The sequence below is a fragment of the Amblyomma maculatum genome, chromosome 8 (genome assembly GCF_055883805.1).
Source record: "Amblyomma maculatum isolate TAMU_Amacu chromosome 8, ASM5588380v1, whole genome shotgun sequence".
Lineage (NCBI taxonomy): Eukaryota > Metazoa > Arthropoda > Arachnida > Ixodida > Ixodidae > Amblyomma > Amblyomma maculatum.
In genome coordinates, this window is record NC_139351.1 from 117,958,692 (window position 1) to 117,977,136 (window position 18,445).

General features: G+C 44.6%; 1 protein-coding gene and 1 long non-coding RNA gene across 5 annotated transcripts in view; one reads left to right on the plus strand and one right to left on the minus strand.

Moving 5' to 3' along the window:
- Positions 1-620: 620 nt before the first annotated feature.
- LOC146182299 (uncharacterized) overlaps positions 621-18,445 on the minus strand; it is a 238,159-nt gene continuing 220,334 nt past the window's right edge. For all 4 annotated transcript variants that reach the window (XM_084577389.1, XM_084577391.1, XM_084577390.1 and 1 more), the window contains one exon: positions 621-2,531. In XM_084577389.1, coding sequence (XP_084433515.1) covers positions 803-2,494 — 1,692 coding nt within the window. In that variant the 5' untranslated portion in view covers positions 2,495-2,531 and the 3' untranslated portion in view covers positions 621-802. The remainder of the gene's footprint in view (positions 2,532-18,445) is intronic.
- On the plus strand, positions 9,023-17,635 carry LOC146182300 (uncharacterized). The gene is made up of 3 exons (XR_014700345.1): positions 9,023-9,292; positions 10,017-10,065; positions 13,056-17,635. It is a non-coding gene; the product is annotated as an uncharacterized LOC146182300 (long non-coding RNA).

Consider the following 18,445-nt stretch of genomic DNA (forward strand, 5'->3'; position numbering starts at 1 on the left):
TCAATATAATAAAATGCAAAAAAAAAAAATACAAACAACTATCGTTCCATTACAAGAAAGTTCAACAAGGTTTCGCATTAATGTCAGTCAGGCTCATATGAACACGCATACTTTTTCAAACTCGCAACGATAACAGCGCTCGCAGTGTTTGTTTTTGTTTGTTCGTCACGCACGCACCTCTCGCAACGAAAACGCTATGGCACACAAAAAGAATACGAAGTCTCTCACCAAGGATGAAGAAAAGCTACAGCATCGACATTAAATCAAGCACCAAAGGCAGGCTTTGTTCCGGGCACTCTCTTTTTTTGCAGACAATAGCACGATTGTTATTCACTAGACGACGCGTAAGAACAATAAGTTCGGTCCTTAAGGGCCCCGGGGGTTGCCGCCGCAGTTTGTAACCAGGGGCCGCCATCCGACACCACAGATACGAAAGCGGTCAGAGCCCGCACTCGAACGTTGTTCGTTTTTAGGAAACTAAAACATCACAACAATCACGCCAAGAGAGAAACAGACACTGTTCTTAAGTGCCTCCGTCGCGCATGCGCACTGCAGCCGTGTACAAAAGCACAGCCGTGTACACGGTAGGAGGTACTGGCACACTTTCCTCCGTTATCCATCACTAGACGCTCCGAAGGGAGAAAGCACCCTCCCTCCAAGAACCTAAGTGTCGTGACAGACATTCTCACACCGCGCAGTCAAGCATGAAAAAGCACTCCACATCCGCGAAGCACCATCGTCGGACACGGTCCTGGTACATTTGTTTTTTCTTCCTTGCACAATATTAATTGATCACTAGATGCTATGAGAAAAAGCCTAGGTCTTTAAGTGCCTTGGTGGCCCTCTGTATGAGCTCGTCCTTGTACCTCCATATCGTGGTGTCCCTGACTGTGTACACCTTGAACTCGCTGTTGCAGCTCTTCTTGAGGGGCCCCACGCAGTCCTTCCGATAGTGTTGCAGCTGCGCGTACGGCGTGTCGATGCTGTAAGTGGTGCACGTGCCGAAGCAGTTCAGCGGGAAGTGGTTGTGCACGGACACGATGCGGTCCACGTTGTGAAAGCACTTCACGTACGAGCCGGGCTTGGTAAAGTTCTTGGCACGGTACACGTGCTGCAACATGTGCATGTAGCCGGGAATGCCGACCTCGTGAACAGCGTGCTTCTTGGCGTCCTCGTTCATCATGTCGTCCAGGAAGTAGACGTTGCGCACGTTGTAGCTGGCCCGCGTGTAGTTCTTCTGCTGGAGTGCCATTGGCACCACTTCGTTCATGAGCTCCTTCCAGGTGCGGTGCTGGACGGGCATGACGACTTCGTCGATGTCTAGGAGGACGATGTACTCGTACGAGTAGAGGTTTCGGTACAGGCAATCGTTGTAGGGGATCAGTTCGTTTTGTCGTTTGTGAGTGAGCTTCATGTTCAAGAAGTGGTGCCGCAGGCCGGGCAGGTTGGGCTGGCCGCCGGGCAGCGTGATCGGCGTCAGCTCGACCAGCCCTTTCTGCTGGTAGTACTGGAGGGTCTTGGATATGTTGGGGTGGATCTCGAGCTCGTAGAGGAAGATTTTCTTGGCGCCTAGCATGTTCAGAAGCTCGATCCACTCGATGAGGCGAACGCTGAGGTCGTCCTTGAGGAAGTCCAGGCCTTTGACGCACACGGCGAAGTCCTGCTTCTCAGCCGGCCGGTTGTTGACGACGCGAACATTGTTGGTGGGCTTGTCGCACTGCTTTTCCACAAGGGAGACGGACACGGGTGCCTCGCGCTTGGGATTGAGATAGGGCGCCTTGCAGGTCACGATGAACGGCTGCAGGATGCCGTCCTGGTAGTTGCCCCACTTTGAGTACCAGGCGTAAGTGTACTTGGTGGTCGAGATTGTGGGGTAGGAGCCACTGTTGTACCACAGCTGACACAGAGTGGGCGGCGGCTTAATCTTGTCGGCCATCACCAGGATGCGGACCAATGGAACGTTGCCGACGCGAGGTCGGTTGTCAAAGTACGCGCCGTAAATGTAGAAGGTTCCGTTCCTGACGGAAAGCTTCTGCCAGTAGAGGTTGTTGAAGGAAAGGTCGTAAAGCTCGGGGTACTTGACGCAGCTCTTGGAGCTGATGGCCGGCTTGCGGCCGTTCTCCCAGTAGGCGCTGGGGATGTTGGACATGTTGGAGAGCCTTGAAAGGAAGGCCTTCATGGATGCTGAAGGGGATATGTCAACATGAGGATGTAGGTCTAGAAGCAATTTGCTGTCAGCCGTTGTGTCGCGGGCCAGAATGGTAGAGGACTCTAGCCGCGCGGTGGCTAAAGCTTTTAGTGGTTCCACGGGCACATGATGTTCCGGTGGCGCAGCCGTCTGTAGTAAGGATCGCTGGAAAGGTCCAATGAGGAACGAGTTGCCAGCGCCGTGCGTGAAGTGGAACACGGCGTAGCACACGCCCATCCAAACGAAGACCAGTAGAAGGACCCTTCTTAGGGCCTTCCAGGCTACCAGGAGTTGCTTGCGAGCCATGGTCACGAGGCAGGGGTCAGGTTTTCAACGGCCTTTCCTGCGAACAGCAAAAAGAAGAATCATAAATAACTTTGCGCCCACAAAAGTGCGCATTAATAGTTTAACATGATGCAAGTGCGTGAACTGCATGATAGATCCGGTTAATTTAAGAAGTGGCTAAACGCCGAGTAATAAAACAAATCGGGAGACATTTAAGCTTAGCCTTTAAGGGAATGGCGCGACACCGCTAATGACTCAGGTATGCAGTTTCCATTCAGGATCCTCGTTCGTGCAATAGTACTTGACAGTTCGCCTAATCACTATTCCCTTGAATCACGAGGCCTTTAAACACTACCCCGTTAAACGAAAGGAACAATACAGACTGCCTGCCTGCGAGCAGTATATGATCGCAGCCACACAGAGCGTCAATATAGCAGTTTCACACGTGAAGCAGACTCTTGCTTACACGAAAAGATAGAAACGAGATTTACAGAGCCACAAACTATACTGAAAGCTGAAATGAGAAAATATACATCAAAGCTCCATACCAGCAAAACAGATTGGCACGCCGCACGCACGCAAGAAGACAGTAAATTCCAAGTAGAAGCTAAACTACGCTTGACAAGCTGAATGAGTAACTACACGCCAGCAAAGAAGACATCCAAGCGACGTTCTATGCATGTCCCTTCGCTACAGCGCTTCTCGATACACTCATTCACGCACGCAGACACACATCGCATAGTCACCGAAATGCAAGCAAAGCTATTCTGGCTGTAACTGTGATCAGTTACTCGCGATCTCTCGATGGCTTCTCGATGAGAGAGAAGCTGCAACACGGGTCAGCCTGGAAGCCAGCGCCGCGGCGTCTTCACGAGAGGTACTGAACTTCCAACGTCTTCACACTGATGCTTAATATCTCCGTCGCGTCAACAGCATGGAGAGAGAGAGAGAGAGAGAGAGAGCGAATTCAAGGAATCACAAAGCTCGTCTTGAAGCGCATATCCTACGACTTCTTTCCTCAAAGCGCTTGAAATCATTAGCCCCAAAGAACAGCGCTACTAAGACCAACGGGTGCTTCCCTTAAGCCCGGTAGTTAACACCAAGACCTACAGCTATAGACGGAAGAAAACAGACAGACGCCCCAACACGCACAATGAGCCGGTTTAAAAAAAAAAGGCAGCACCAGCGTTCCAAACAGCTGCTCGCGCGTATACAACACACCGAGCGAGCCAACAACGCATCGGGGTGCGCTGTAAATAAAACGCTAACGGCCCGGCTTCTTTTCTCTAAGGTCCTTCGCCTGTCATGCCAGGCAGCTTGCCGCTAGAAACTTCCGCTGTGTGCAAGCTGTCGCTCCCGCGTCGTAAGAGCCGCTAGGATCGTAATTACTTCTTGATGTCAAATGCGGCCCGGCCATTCCTTCTCTCCTCTGCCCTCTCTGCACGCACGGCAAACCTTAGGAGGTGAATAAGCTTCCGTGTAACGCAGTAAATGCACGAGGACATGCTTTCCGACAAATCGGCGGACCTGTTGCAAAGCTCTTTTACGTCGCATTAACCTCAGGCGGCAAAGAAGACCTAAGAAACCAAACGCCGCAAACGGCAGCGCGCTCCCGTCTTGGGAGCTAACGACCGGCTTATCGGATGGACTCGGACAGTTTAACAATGTTGGCCTTGTTTGTGCGGAGGCAGTCTTTATCGGAGTGACTGGCGCTGTTTGACAGCGTTACCCTTGCTTGTGTACGGGCGTGCAAATAGCACTTCGAACCAGCGCTTCCTGAACAGATATATATTTGGGAAAGGACCAGGCTTCGAACCACAGATTAGCTACAAAATGTCTCACATGTTTCAGTTAGCTGCGAATAGCCAGGGAAGAGGTGAGATGGGGTGTAGAAGCTCAAATTTATCATGAATTTATATCGTCCAAATAATTCGATATTGTTTACTAAGTAAAAGGAAATAAAATTCGTGTATTCGGTACGCATTACGTCAACAACGAGCAAAAAGCCGTCGCCAAAAAGTTTAGCTGGTACGATTCTCATAGAAAGTTTCACTACCAGAGGCGATCGCAGGCTATTAACAGCGCCTTAAAAAATGCAACCAGAGACTCTCGTCGCAGAACCGCAAAACACGCGGAAAGAATTCGTAGAATTCTCGAATCTAATGCGAATTGAGGCAAAAAGAAATATACACCTTGTAAGCGAAATCCAAACATTCACAAGCTCGCACACACCTCTAACCATATTGGTTGAAACTAACCATGAATACGCACCAATTAAGCTATAATCATCAGCCTCACTAATACTACTGTGAAATAGATAGCTCTTCCACACCCCGCCAATTGAACCTGTCATGTGCCAGCTGCCGTCATGCGAACCTCGCCGACTTGATAATGCCCCCCCCCCCCCCCCCCACACACACACATACACACTTTCTGATGCATCTGCGCTCTCTTGGAACCCATCCCGTTACTTCTAAGTGTCATCGCTTATTTAACTGGCCTAGGATTACATATGTGAACCCATGCAAACTTATTCGTCATTGAAAAAATTTGGACATGGATCCATTGTCAATAACACTATAACCTAAGAGTAGAGGCATCTGATAGAATCGAGTACCTGCAGCTGAGGAAGGAAAGATACAAACGAATACCAAGGGACGAGGCCTTTCTTCAACCGTCGAGACAATCTAGCTCCAATTACGATGATGACAATTATGATCCTAAAGACGAAGAGCTATAGCAAAACAGAGGACACGCGTTCCACGGGCACCACACAACGACGCATCGAGATGATACATCACGACCTGGGGATGCAAGCGGAACGAGATGACAGCGCGCAGATCTGAAACGTTGTATTCACTCCCAGCAGTGTGTGCGCGTGCTTACATACTCGCCAGTAAGGAGAAGGGAACAGAGAAAGAAGCCTGTTCGCGCGGAGAGGTCGTTAGGGGACGGAGCCAGGCGCCGATCTCTACACCGGAGACTTGGCTCGACGGTTCCGCGCAACATGTATACGCGGGGGCGAGAAGAGGTTACTTACGAGTGGCTTGCCGAAACGAGCACAAGTGTGGAAGCAGCCCGTGGATCTCTTGAGGAGCGTCGTTAATTACTCGGCGGAGTGTGACGCGCGGCCCAACGCACGACGAGTGCGAAATAACGTTTTATGGGACCCAGCAGCAACATCGACTTGAATAGTTATACTGCCAACGAACGCGTCTGCGACCGTAAGGTCGCGTCATGGGATTGCGTGTTAGCAGTAGTGTGTTTCCTCACGGGACAGGCAACCATGGGACTGGGATGCGACATACGGAATGAGCGTGATCACGGGCATGCATCAGACGAATGGCGCCGGGTGATCGCGGGCAGATGCGTGAAAGATGTTGCTGTTTGATGACGTCGTTAAGCGAGTTGCGTCCTCCAACCACCTCTAGAAACCGTAATGACCATCGCAAAAAGGCGTAGTGCGTTTTCTCACTGTGTGTGTGTGTGTGTGTGTGTGTGTGTGTGTGTGTGTGTGTGTGTGTGTGTGTGTGTGTGTGTGTGTGTGTGTGTGTGTGTGTGTGTGTGTGTGTGTGTGTGTGTGTGTGTGTGTGTGTGTGTGTGTGTGTGTGTGTGTGTGCGCGTGTGCGTGTGCGTGTGTGCGCGTGTGCGTGTGCGTGTGTGCGTGTGTGTGCGCGTGTGCGTGTGCGTGTTGTCTCTCTAGTGATGGCTGTAGTAATGAAGTCAACACGGAATTTTGCCACAACATGTGCGCGTGACTCGTAACCATGCAGCTGTCGAACGGCTGAAAACGCAAAGAAAGCTGAACGCCCCAACACGGTAAAACAGGTGCAGTGTGCCTCGAATTACAGCTGTTTCGTATTAGCATATTACGACACACGAATATTTTATTCGCAGCAAGTACAGCGAATGTAAAGCAAAAATTAACAAAAATCACACAAAAAATATAAAGATGATAGCCTGCTTTCCCAAGCACTGGCGAAACGTCCGCTATAGAACTATACACTCAACTTTCTGCACGGTATCACTAAGATACTTATGCAGCACAATGAAGAGTGTACGCTTCTGCAAGTCTGCTCTTATCAGAGCCGTGCTGAAAACGCCGAAGCACCTGAGACTGCCCCGTTTTATGAAGCAAGCGATGTCCAGTGAAAATGGCCACGACGTTTTGTTTGTACTGAATTGACTGGTCATCTTTCGCCTTACATATACCCATAAGACAGCATAGTCCAACACGGCAATTTAATTCGTTGAGCCAGCTCAGTGGATCTTCATGATACACCTGCTCAACGGTAGTGGATTCTGCACTTCCATGAATCCAGGTATGCTTGTCCACTGACATTTCGATGTCTTAAAAAAAAAAAAACGAAACCGAGAGGCCTAGAAATTAACTTACTGTGGCGTGCCTTATAGCGTGCCTGTTCTGCCGTAACAAATCCACTAATCAATATAAAATGGTTTGGTTTGTTTGTGGGGTTTAACACCTCAAAGCGACTAGTGCCATGAGAGACTAAGCATTGAGGGCTTCGGAAATTTCGGAGGTCTTCGGAAATTTCGACCACCTGGGGTTTTTTAACGTGCACTGACATCGTACAGCACACGGGCACCGTGCCTTTCGTTGCCATAAAAAAAGTGGCCGCCGCGGCCAGAATTCGATCCCGTATCTTTGGGCACAGCAACCGAGTGCCCTAACCACCGCAATATCACGGCGGGGCACTAACCAACGAAGAACCCTTCATCGTCGGCTACTCAAGCTGTAAGTCACAGTGGCTTATGGTTGCAGAAGCAGAAAAAAAAAAATTGTGAAACATAAGGACATGAAATCTGTTCCGGCGTTAAAACCGATCGAAGAGGGTCGAAGCGAGAATTACAAAATACTCCATCCCGCGATCGAAGTAACGCATGATGCACGATGATATATCATCGAATGTGTGGAACGCACGCGAGGATGCAGCCTCAAACCGACGCCGAAAATCATATGGTGAACCTCGCAGCCTACTTGCACCTGCATACGAGAACGAGGCCGAAGAAGGCAGCAAGTAAGCCACGCACGCAGGCTAAACCAGCACGTTTCGAGACCGAAACTAGTTTCCCTGTCCAATGGTTTAGAGCCAAATCAACACAGGTTACAGACCGCTTATTGCTGGAGGATTTCGTGGGTTCGCTTTTGCCCCTCTCTTACTGAAGCCGCCGTGCCACTGAATTAATCACTAGCACGGAACGGATAGCAGCTCGGGAAACAGCAAGACAAAAAGAAAAAGGCGATACCAAGCACACGCAGCCCGCCGAACACGAAGAACCGGCTCCCATCTCTTCATTTTACCATCACGGATGGAATACTGGATACAAGAAAAAAACAAAAAAGCAGAAAAAATGGCGCCGACACGCTAGTCAGTAAAACCTATATGCATCGAGACTCGCAGCCTCTCGCGTGCCGGTGCCGATCGACTCTTTGCGGGAATGTCTTGCAACGCAAGCGCAATTAGACAACCAATGTGCACGAGCGTGTTTCTGATGCGTAAGAAAAAGAAGGAAAAGATATGGGGCCCTGCCTGTCACGAGTTGTTGGAAGAACGAAAAAAAGAAAATGCCAGAAAGCACCGAATCATTGGGGAAGACTCGGAAACGGTGCAGCGCAGTTGAATGCCACGCAGTGAAGCTGACGTGCAGTTCCTCGTTAGGAGGAGGTCGAATACACAGAGAGGTTTCGTAATCAGTACGCGTCCGCGAGAGGTGGCGCCAATCACGGCGGCTCGCATCCACGAAGAACGCAGGCGAGTTCTACGCACTGATGTGAAAAATGAAATCGTAAACCCGATAGGCTGGTGCCAACTCCAGAGTTTATCACAGCGCTGCACGGTTTTAACACTGGCGGGAAGGGCCCGGAGAGGTAACAGCGTACATGTGGTTCGATAGACTGACACCACTCTACCTCTACATACACTCTTAGAAAAAAAGTTAGTAAAAAGGTAGTAACGGCTGCCGTTACTACCTTTTTTAACCGTTACTACATTTGTACGACCTTCTTAGGTAGTAACATGGTAGTAACTCCTGATGTTACTACGTTTTTTGACTGAAATACCTTTTTACTACCTCTCTGGAAGAGGGGTAGTAAATGTACCTTACCTGTTTTCTACCATGATCAGAAGATATCTGATACTATATACGATAGGAATATTGAAGTATTCAATACTCCTGATTACATTGCTACTCAGTTTTGTTTTTATGTTTATTTATTTGCCATACCTTCAATCGCCAAGGCATTATAGAGGGGAGGGGGTTACATAAATGAGCCCTGGGCTCAAACTGTGCGCTGCCGTTTCATAAAAAGAAAGAAAGAAAGAAAGAAAGAAAGAAAGAAAGAAAGAAAGAAAGAAAGAAAGAAAGAAAGAAAGAAAGAAAGAAAGAAAGAAAGAAAGAAAGAAAGAAAGAAAGAAAGAAAGAGCGCCTAAACTGGCTTCCGAAACCGAAACTTCGTATAGGAGGCGACAGTTAAAAAAGCCACAAAAGCCATTGATAGGTCAATCCGAACCAATCCGAAGTCATCAGTGGTGGAGAGGTGCGATGTCATCATGCTGCCTTTGTTGTCGTGCGGTGCGATTGTGGACGCTGTTTCTTTGCGTTGTGCTGCTTTTTTTGTGCTGTGGTTCTTTGAATGGGCTGCAGAATTGATGTGTGACATGTGCACTTCGATAGGTGTTCGGAATTACGTGAAGTAGTGGTAAATAGATTCACTGTCATACACCGCTTGCACCGTACCGTGGCAACGCCGGCTTCAACACGGAAGAAGGAAATGGACTGGCGTGATTGCTTGAAAATGTGAGTACGCTGCTTGAAATTATTGTTTGTGTAATATTGCTATGGAATGAGGTACTCGCTCTTAATATTGTTGCGTGTGGTCTCAAAATCTCTTCGTAATACAACTCTTCGGAAGCTGTCGCTTTTCATGTGCAAGTTCGACCCTACCGCGAAAAAGTTATGTTATGGCGTATATCTCGTGATATAATTTTGGCGGGTGTGTATTGGATGTGTTAGCGGTGAATTATTGCGCCGGGAATTCCCGCCTTGGCTGCGGCGGTGTGAACCTTGAACCACACGTGAGCGTCCCGTCCCGTGAGTGCGCCTGGGAACATGTAAACCGACAACCCCCCACCTGCAGCGTGCCTTCGACGTGGCGGCGCCGGGCCGTCCGTGTTTGCCTTATTTCGGGTGTGGTGGTTTTTTTTTCCTTTTTGAATGGGCCTAGTGCGCAGCGAATAAAGCGTCCATGTTTTGGTGTGAGAGTGCGCGATCACTGTACTCAGAGCAGCAGTGCGTCGTCAATGGGAGCGGGCGCTGGAAGAAAGGCGAAGTAGTGCGCAGTGCTGCGTCAACTGGAGCTGACGCTCTACGAAGAAAATGTGCGAAAGTGCGAGAGAAAGTATGAAACTTTAATCAAGTTATCTTTGTTATTGTCTTATTCTTTATTCGTTTTTTTTTTGTAACTTGTAATGTGCGTTGAGTGTTTCCTTTTCCATATCGCTCCCCTTTGTTTTTCTAACAGATTTGATCAGTACCCCAAACGAGCTGTGACCTGTGTGATCCTTTTCGAGGTAAGTGAGTGAACGAATAAGCTTTTATTTTGTCATTTATTCATCTCTTAGTATAACCATTGTGGTTCTCAACATTTAGATGTAGTATTTTCTTAGTCTGTTTTAAACTCGCCTTTTTTTCTAACAGATGGGTGCATTAATGCGATGAGTAGAAACAGGGCGCAAAAAGCAGGTTATTGCGGTGTTGCGCATGTTTCACATTGGTCGCTGCATTTAGTTTTGGTGCTTGTGTGAAAGTACAAAAAAATATTCCTCTCTGTAAAACATGGTCGGCTGACGCCAAGGTACAAACTCGTGTACTACTCAGCCGTTAGGTGTTTAGCAGTAGATGGCGATTTGAAAGAATTATTTGAGTGACCACACGTAGTCAAATGTGCATTACAAGAGTGATTGCTTTCACTACTAAATAAGACTTCTGTATTTTTTATGAATTGTGCGTATCTTAGTGTTGTTTACATCACAGGTGGGCAGTTAGCAGTAATGGGCAGTTGCATTCGTTGATACTTTGTGTCGTGGCTTTTGATGGAAGCTTTAAAATGCTGCAGTAGTAAGCAATTTCAAACCAGAAATGAAAAAGTCATTTCGCTTCCTTAATGTCTTTCATGTTCGCTGCGCTTGCAGCTAGTTTTATCTTAGAGGCCTTTATTTGCGCAGCTTTTTGGTTGCCTTAATATTGTACACACATAACTGAATACACCAGCAGTGAAATTAGTTTTGTGCTATTGCTAGTATTTCAGAAGGAGAAGTGTGACTGACATCTTGGGATAAGCAGCTTTTCGGTGCATGCACTTTTTTTGCAACATTAAAATCAATTTGGATTGAGGTATGCAGGCACTGATCAATCAATATATTTTATGTGCTTGGAGCAAAAGGGAGAGAGTGTAGAATGTCAGGCATATTTCTGATACTGTGAGAAAGTCACCACTTAGAAAAAAAAAATTCAGATGTCCACAAGTGTGAAACAAGGCCATTTTAATTTTTTTTTTTCACTGTGACTGTAAGGCGCACCTGTGCAGAATGCATAACCACTTGATAGCGAAATGTTTGCGAATATCTTTTTTTTTTTTGCATATACAGAATGCAGCACATTAAACACTGTCCTAAATTCGATGCATTTCAACATAGTAGTCTTATTCAGGAATTAAAGGAAAGAACCTCAGTCCTAATTTTTCTTAAAATTAACGATCAAGTTTCTAAAAGATGAGAGAGAATGTGAGAAAACATGTTGCATTGTATTGTTTCCAGTAAGGTTATCAAAGCTGAAACTTTTTTTTCTTTTTTCCGAGCATTGGGAGAAGGGCGTAAAGTGAAGGCACAAAATCAACATACAAGACTCCCCGCTCTTCAGAATATTACCTATACGCTAACCCTGCTACCTTTAACATAAAGAGAAAGCATACATGATTATGCTATTGTAAGCCAAGGCTGATCTGTGACAAACGCAGGCTGTGGCGGTGCCACTATCCATGGGTGTGGATAGCCGCTCGTGGCACCACCCTTAGATATCCAGTTGTAAAGGACAGTTTTCAGTATATATATATATATTTTTTTTTTTTTCACAGTGCATCAATGATGACTTTCGCATACCCAGATTGTTGCTTTGTCTTTCCCCTGTGGGCATACTTGATTTACTTTCCTTTTGTAACAGGCATTTCTCATGAAATACATGTTGGGGATCTTTTTGCTCCCATTAGTTTAAATTTATTTATTTCTTCGTAGAGCAGGCATTTCCACACTATTTCTTAATTTCCTGTTCAGTTTTGCCCATTAGAAGTATTACAAGATAAGGAAATCAGGTTGCCTTGTTTAAGAAATTTGAACAAAATGTAGATGTGTGAAATAAATGGGACAAACAAGTTCCTGTTGGAGTTATTTAAAAATACTGGCTTTGAAATGACATCTTACACAACCTTTTTTTTTGCTCTAGAATGCACCTAGTTATGATAAATGAAGAAAATTGCCATATATGTGCCATAGTTGCAGTCTGAGACTTGGAAATTTCAAACCAATAGTTTACGTGCATTCCTATGGGCGTCACTTCACGCCCTGCACCCACAAATGGCTATACCGCTACATCCTGCTTATGTAACAAACCAGCAATTGTGTATAATAATGTAATCACACATCCTGCCTCTTCACAGTGCAGGTCTCAGCCCTAACATAAACCTAAAATTTTAGAAATGGGCATTGTTTGCTAATTTTGCACCTTTATTCAAAGAGTTGTGACGATGCTTGATAAGCCGTATGTTTCATTTTTGATAACATTGTTCGAAGCAGAATAGTGCAATGCGTTTACTTAGACTCTTTATTCATCTCCTCCAGGAGACTAGTTCCTGAAACTTAATACAATTTATGGAGGAATTTACGGAGCGATGGGGTAATTTTTCTTTTGAGTTTTGAAGCAACCTTCTCTGTTCAAACATGCCATAATTGGGAAAATGTTTCATGTGCTTTAATTTTATGCATAACAGAAACATTCATACACATTTAGAGCACCAATTGTCTTACCCATTTTCTAATCTTAAGGTAGGTGTGCCTCACATTCATGGAGTAAAAAAAATATTAAAAATAGCCTCATTTGAGACTTGTGGGATGTTATAAATTTTTTCTAGGAACCAGGCTTCGAAGTTTGCCTATCATCCATATTGTGAAGTGCTTATGCCACCTCCCATTCTAAACCTTCGAAGGCAAGGTAAAGCCTTAACTGCCTTTCATGACCTTTTCATCTTTAGTGAAACTGTAAAGTCTCTCCTATATGAGCGAGAAGTAAACCATGCTGGCTGGTTACTTTTGGCAAACACCGTACATTGTATTGAGGCTGAAGTCTAGCATTTTTTTTATCATGATGTGAGCAGTTTGTTAAAGTTGCTTGCCCAGAATCCTCTTGATTGATCGTAGGTACTGAATTTATAACTGTCTGTTTTCATTACTGGGAAAGGAATTGTGTGCTTGGTCTCACTTGTTGATTTTTCCCCTCGTTATATATGCAGTTACCTGAGCACTTCAGACTGGCCAATGCCTGGAACCTACCTGCTGCTCACCTGCACACCACAGCACAAATGAGGGATGCACTAAATCATCTACCAGCAAGCACACTGCAGTGCCCTTCTGCAAGCCATCACACGTTCAGGGATGCACGATTAAGGTCATACCCTAAACACTGCTAACGATGCTAGTATGAATGGACAGCTGTCTTGGTCTGTCTGCATTATTTCTTTCAAATATGGAGTAGGCAGTGAAAAAAAAATCATTCTGAAGCAAATCTATTTATATTGTGGTGGTTAGCAAAAACAAAACCTCATTTCATATGTAATGTATCTGAAAATTATGTTTTTGTGTTGGTTGTAAATGTCACAGCATGTTTATCTCACCAACTATTAACTGCGTGAATTTGAAATGTACAGGTACTTGGAAAATACTGCAGACCATGCCTCTTGTATTTGAAATTATCCCATGAGTTTTGTAGGGAAGATGTGATAGTTACTTGGCTCCATACATGAATGCTTCAGTGACGTGCTGAAGTATGTGCAAGGTATCCCCTAAGAGTCATTAGGTGAAATGTAACAAATGGTTTTATCACTGAGTTATGGTTTGTATCATTATAGATCCGACTGCGCATTTGACATTTTGGTTTCCACAACATTTAATTTATTTTTCTTCTAGCAGTGTTGTGCTTTTCCTTGTAACATTTAGCTTTATTCAGCCGGTCTCCACAACAGCCTTTCAGGTCTGCACTAATGCTAGCCAGATTTTGATGGTCTGTTAGATTTCTGGAAGTAAGCTTCACATGCTAAATTTTAGAAGGACACCCAACTCGGCAATATCTGGGCACAGATATGATGTTAGCTATTTGTTGACACTGCAATCGAGCAAAACATCAGCAATAACAGTTGATTGATGCTAGGATTAGCAAATGACAAATGTATAGTCGACTATATGCCTGCACTTTTTTTCCTCTACACTGACCATTACATACATGAAAACAATCTGGAAGAAGGCATACAATTCTTATAAAAGGCCTTTTATTTATCCCGCTCGAGTTATAGGCAAAACTGTTTTCTAATCAACACTGTTCAGTCCACACCAGTCAATATAATATACACCAAGGTGTCGCAAGGTATCAAGCTTTTAAAAGACAGTGTCCTAGAAGTGAATAAGACTGGGCGTGTTGGTTAGACATTGTAAATCAAAGAGCATAGCGCGGAAACAGAAACGGAGACGACGACAAGACAGAACAAGCACTAGCTTTCAACTGAGGGTTTATTGCAGAAATGATCACATATATATACACTTTGGGATCGGCAATGAATGAGAAAAACCATTACTATCATACAGCCACATGCTAAGCCAAGAATTCAAGCTCTTCTTATGGCAGTGCAACAGACGCCTTGCTGACATATTTATCCCCTCTACGAGCTATCTCCAGTGCTTCTGTTATCTCCCTTGTCGGCTCGTTACGATCTCGATACATGATGATTGTCTTTTCGAACGGGATGGCAAGGTGGTTCCGCATCACATCTTCTGCAGTGCGCAGCGAGATGGCAGTCTGTAGCAATGCTGCCAACTTTTTATTGGGCTCCAGAAGACGCACGTTTAAACATCAGCCAGTCTTACCAACGTAGTGCCTTCCACATGAAAGTGAAATTTTATAAACAACCCCCCTCCTGCAGGACACGTAAGGGTATCTGTGTTTAATCGGACACCCAGCCTGCAGCGTTTGCATAGGACAGGTTTTTCTGCACAAACTTTTTTTGGTGCAGTAAACAGGACATTTACGCCAGAACATTGCCCCACATTCCTTAAGTTATGAGAAACCTTAGGCAGGTAGGGAATGACAACTACTTTTTTTTTATTCCTTCTTTCCCCCTTTTCTTCTCATCTGCTCGCTGTTCGTCACTCATGCATGCCGCAAATTTCTTTCTGCGAAGCAGGCTTTCAGAAACGGAAACCATAACATGTTTAGGGTAGCTCGCCACCTGCATACTGACACTTTCACCCATGGCTTGATCACATGACTTGCAGAGAGCGTTAGACAAAAAAGAAAGCTCTCTGCAAGTCATGTGATAATGCCATGGATGAAAGTGTCAGTATGCAGGTGGCGCGTTTGCAGGCGGCGAGCTACCCTAAACACGTCATTGTTTCCGTTGCTGAAAGACTGCATCGCAGAAAGAAATTTGCGCCACGCATGAGTGACGAACAGCGAGCGGATGAAAAGATTAAAGAAGGAAAGAAGGAATAAAGAAAGAGTAGTTGTCATTCCCTACCTGCATAAGGTTTCTCATAACTTAAGGAAGGTGGGGCAATGTTCTGGCGTGAACGTCCTGTTTACTGCACCAAAAAAGCTTTTGAGTTCGTGCAGAAAAACCTGTCCTATGCAAACGCTGAAGCCTAAGTATCCGATTAAACACAGAGACCTTTACGTGCCCTGCAGGAGGGGTTTTGTTTATAAAATTCCACTTTCATCTGAAAAGCACTACGTCGGCAAGACTGGCGGATGTTAAACGTACGTCTTCTGGAGCACTATAAAAAAGTTGACAGCATTGCTACAGACGGCCATCTCGCTGCGCACTGCAGAAGATGTGATGCGGAACTATCTTGCCATCCCCTGTTTTAAAAGACAATCATCATGTATCGACATCGTAACGAGCTGACAAGGGAGATAATGGAAGCACTAGCTCGGACAGGGGATAAATGTGTCAACACTGCACTGCACTGCCAAGCAAGGAGCTTGAATTCTTGGCGTAGCATGTGGCTGTCTGACAGTAATTGTGTGTTTTGTCATTCACTGCTGATCGTGAAGTGTATATATGTGATCATTTCTGCAATAAACGCTCATTTGAAAGTTAGTGCTCGTCCTGTCTTGTTGTCGTCCCTGTTTTTGTTCCCGCGCTATGCTCTTTGATTTACAATGAGTGGCCTAGTCCACTGAAATCAGATGAGAGCTCATGAGTTGTATAGCTTAGTCTGGAGTATTTCTTTGTTTTCTGAAGTTTATTAATTAATAAAACTCATTAGCTAATTTTTAATTGCTGGTTTCAGCAACAAAGAGTGTATTAACGGAGCGTGGTTTCAGCAACAAAGCACTCCAGCGAAAAGCGATTTTGTTCTCCAGAATGCGTCTTGGCCTGCTGAAGGGGTACAGCTGCATGTGGCACACTTTTTATTGTGCGACCTATCATTTAAGGCCAGTGGGAAAACTAGTTTATATAAACAGTAGCTTGGTGCAAATATTTCAGTCTGCTATTTCAAAGCAATTATTGGCTCTTCTTTCTTTGAACCAAAATTGGAAGAGGAAATTGGTCTTTCCTAATGATTGTAATCAATAAAGTCAGCAGAACAAATAAAATACTGCAGGTTATGTAACACTACTCTAAAAGCCTTCAGTTATTCTTAATGAGCTTGGTCTTATTTAGCAGGTCTATCCAGCAATTTACACCTAACAGGCATCCTTTTAATAATTAGTAATATGCATTGTGACAAGCTGGCCGTCTGTTGCATAATTTTAGGATGTGAGGAATGTTTCAAATGGGCAGTTTTGAGTCTCTGGGGTGGTGCAGTGATTGCGACCCTCGACTATGCGCAAGAATGCAGGATCGAATTCGAGTCTAGGCGGCCGCTTTTCTTCGGAGGCGAAAAGCAAGGCGCCCGTGGGCTGTGCGATGTTTAGTGCACAATAAAGAACCCCAGGTGGTCGAAATTTTTGCAGTCCTTCACTATGGTGTCTCATAGCCTGAGTCGCTTTGGAACATTAAGCCCCACAGACCAAACTAAACCAGTTTTGAGTCTGAGTAGGAATTGCTGATGTGCTGTTTCAATTTATTGTGTATTAGTAGGTCAGTTTGATATAAGCAACACATTCTCTTTGCAGCAATTTTGGCATATTCTTTTGTGACTGACAGTCTCTTATGATAGCTATTGCTAATATCCTTTTATAGTGCTTCAGGAAGATCTAACATCTGTTTCATTTAGTTGCCATAGAGAAGGACAGTTGACCAGTTTTAACTATGGCTCCGACAAGTATTCAATACATATGCGGGATATTAATGGCCAAATAATGAGCACAAAATTTCCTCATACCTGAGGTATTGCTACAAGCAGCCAAGGCAGAAGGCTAGGCAGTGTATGAGCTGGTACTTCCATTCTTCTCAGCCAAAAATCCTCTTTTAGTTGTGGTTTTTATTGTACATGTCTGGTTAAATTATTGTTTTAAAGCCACTTCCATATACATATCCTGATAGTTCTTGTATGTTATTCCTTCTATCAGTTGTCATCATTATTGCTAAAGGTGCTCAAAGACACACCAGGCTCTACAAGCCTTCAATACCTTAACCTCTTATAAAAGGTTTCAAGTTCAACACACTCAACTCTGATGTAAATACACTGTCTCATATGAATGTGTGATAAGTTATAACCAAAACAGAACAAAAGTACCTGCTTTCTTTTTGAGTATTTTTCTCATCTTCAGGCAATCTCCTTTTCACCACTTGTGATGCGGGCAACTGTTTTTTTTGTTTAGAAAGTTGAATGCTTGAACTGAATAATGAGAAATAAAGTTGCATCTTCTTAGCCACACTTGTGTTCAATTTGTTTGTTTTTTCGGAAGCCATGTATGACCACTGCTTGAGTGCTTCCATCTGATGTAATCCAGTGTTCAGGTTAGTGGTTGTAGCAACAAAGAGGAGTTTGTTAAATGTGTAGTATTTTTACTACAGTTTATTACTGTTACAGCCTTCTGTAGGTAGTGCATATTGCTAAAAGTAGTGGCTGTTACTATTTACAGAGTTAGTATATGTTGATTTAGGTAGTTGCTATTACTACCTCTGAGGTAGTGTATTTTGCTAAAGGTAGTTCCTCTTACTACCTCCTATAGGTAGTAGGTTTTGCTGAAGGTAGATACTCTTACTACCTGCAGTGGTAGTGAATACTAGTAAAGGTAGTTGTTCTTACTACCTTCTATAGGTAGTAAAGTTTACTAAATGTAGTTGCTGGTACTACATCGAGAAGTAGTAAAATTTTCTGGAGGTAGTTCTGATTACTACCTTCTATAGGTAGTAAAGTTTACTAAATGTAGTTGCTGGTACTACATCTAGAAGTAGTAAAATTTGCTGGAGGTAGTTCTGATTACTACCTTCTAGAGGTAGTATATGCTACTACCTAGCAGATACTAACCTGCACTTACTAACTAGTTAGTAACATATGTGACAAGCAGTTACTACCCTAAAAGTTAGTAACCACAACTACCTTTTTTTTAAGAGTGTACACTCTATTCACTACGGTACATCAATTGTGGACAACAGCCGCGGTACTTGTGAACGAAATAGATGAGTATCAAGAGAGAAAGTCCTGGATAGTTTGAAGAACATGACTTATTTAGCCGCCC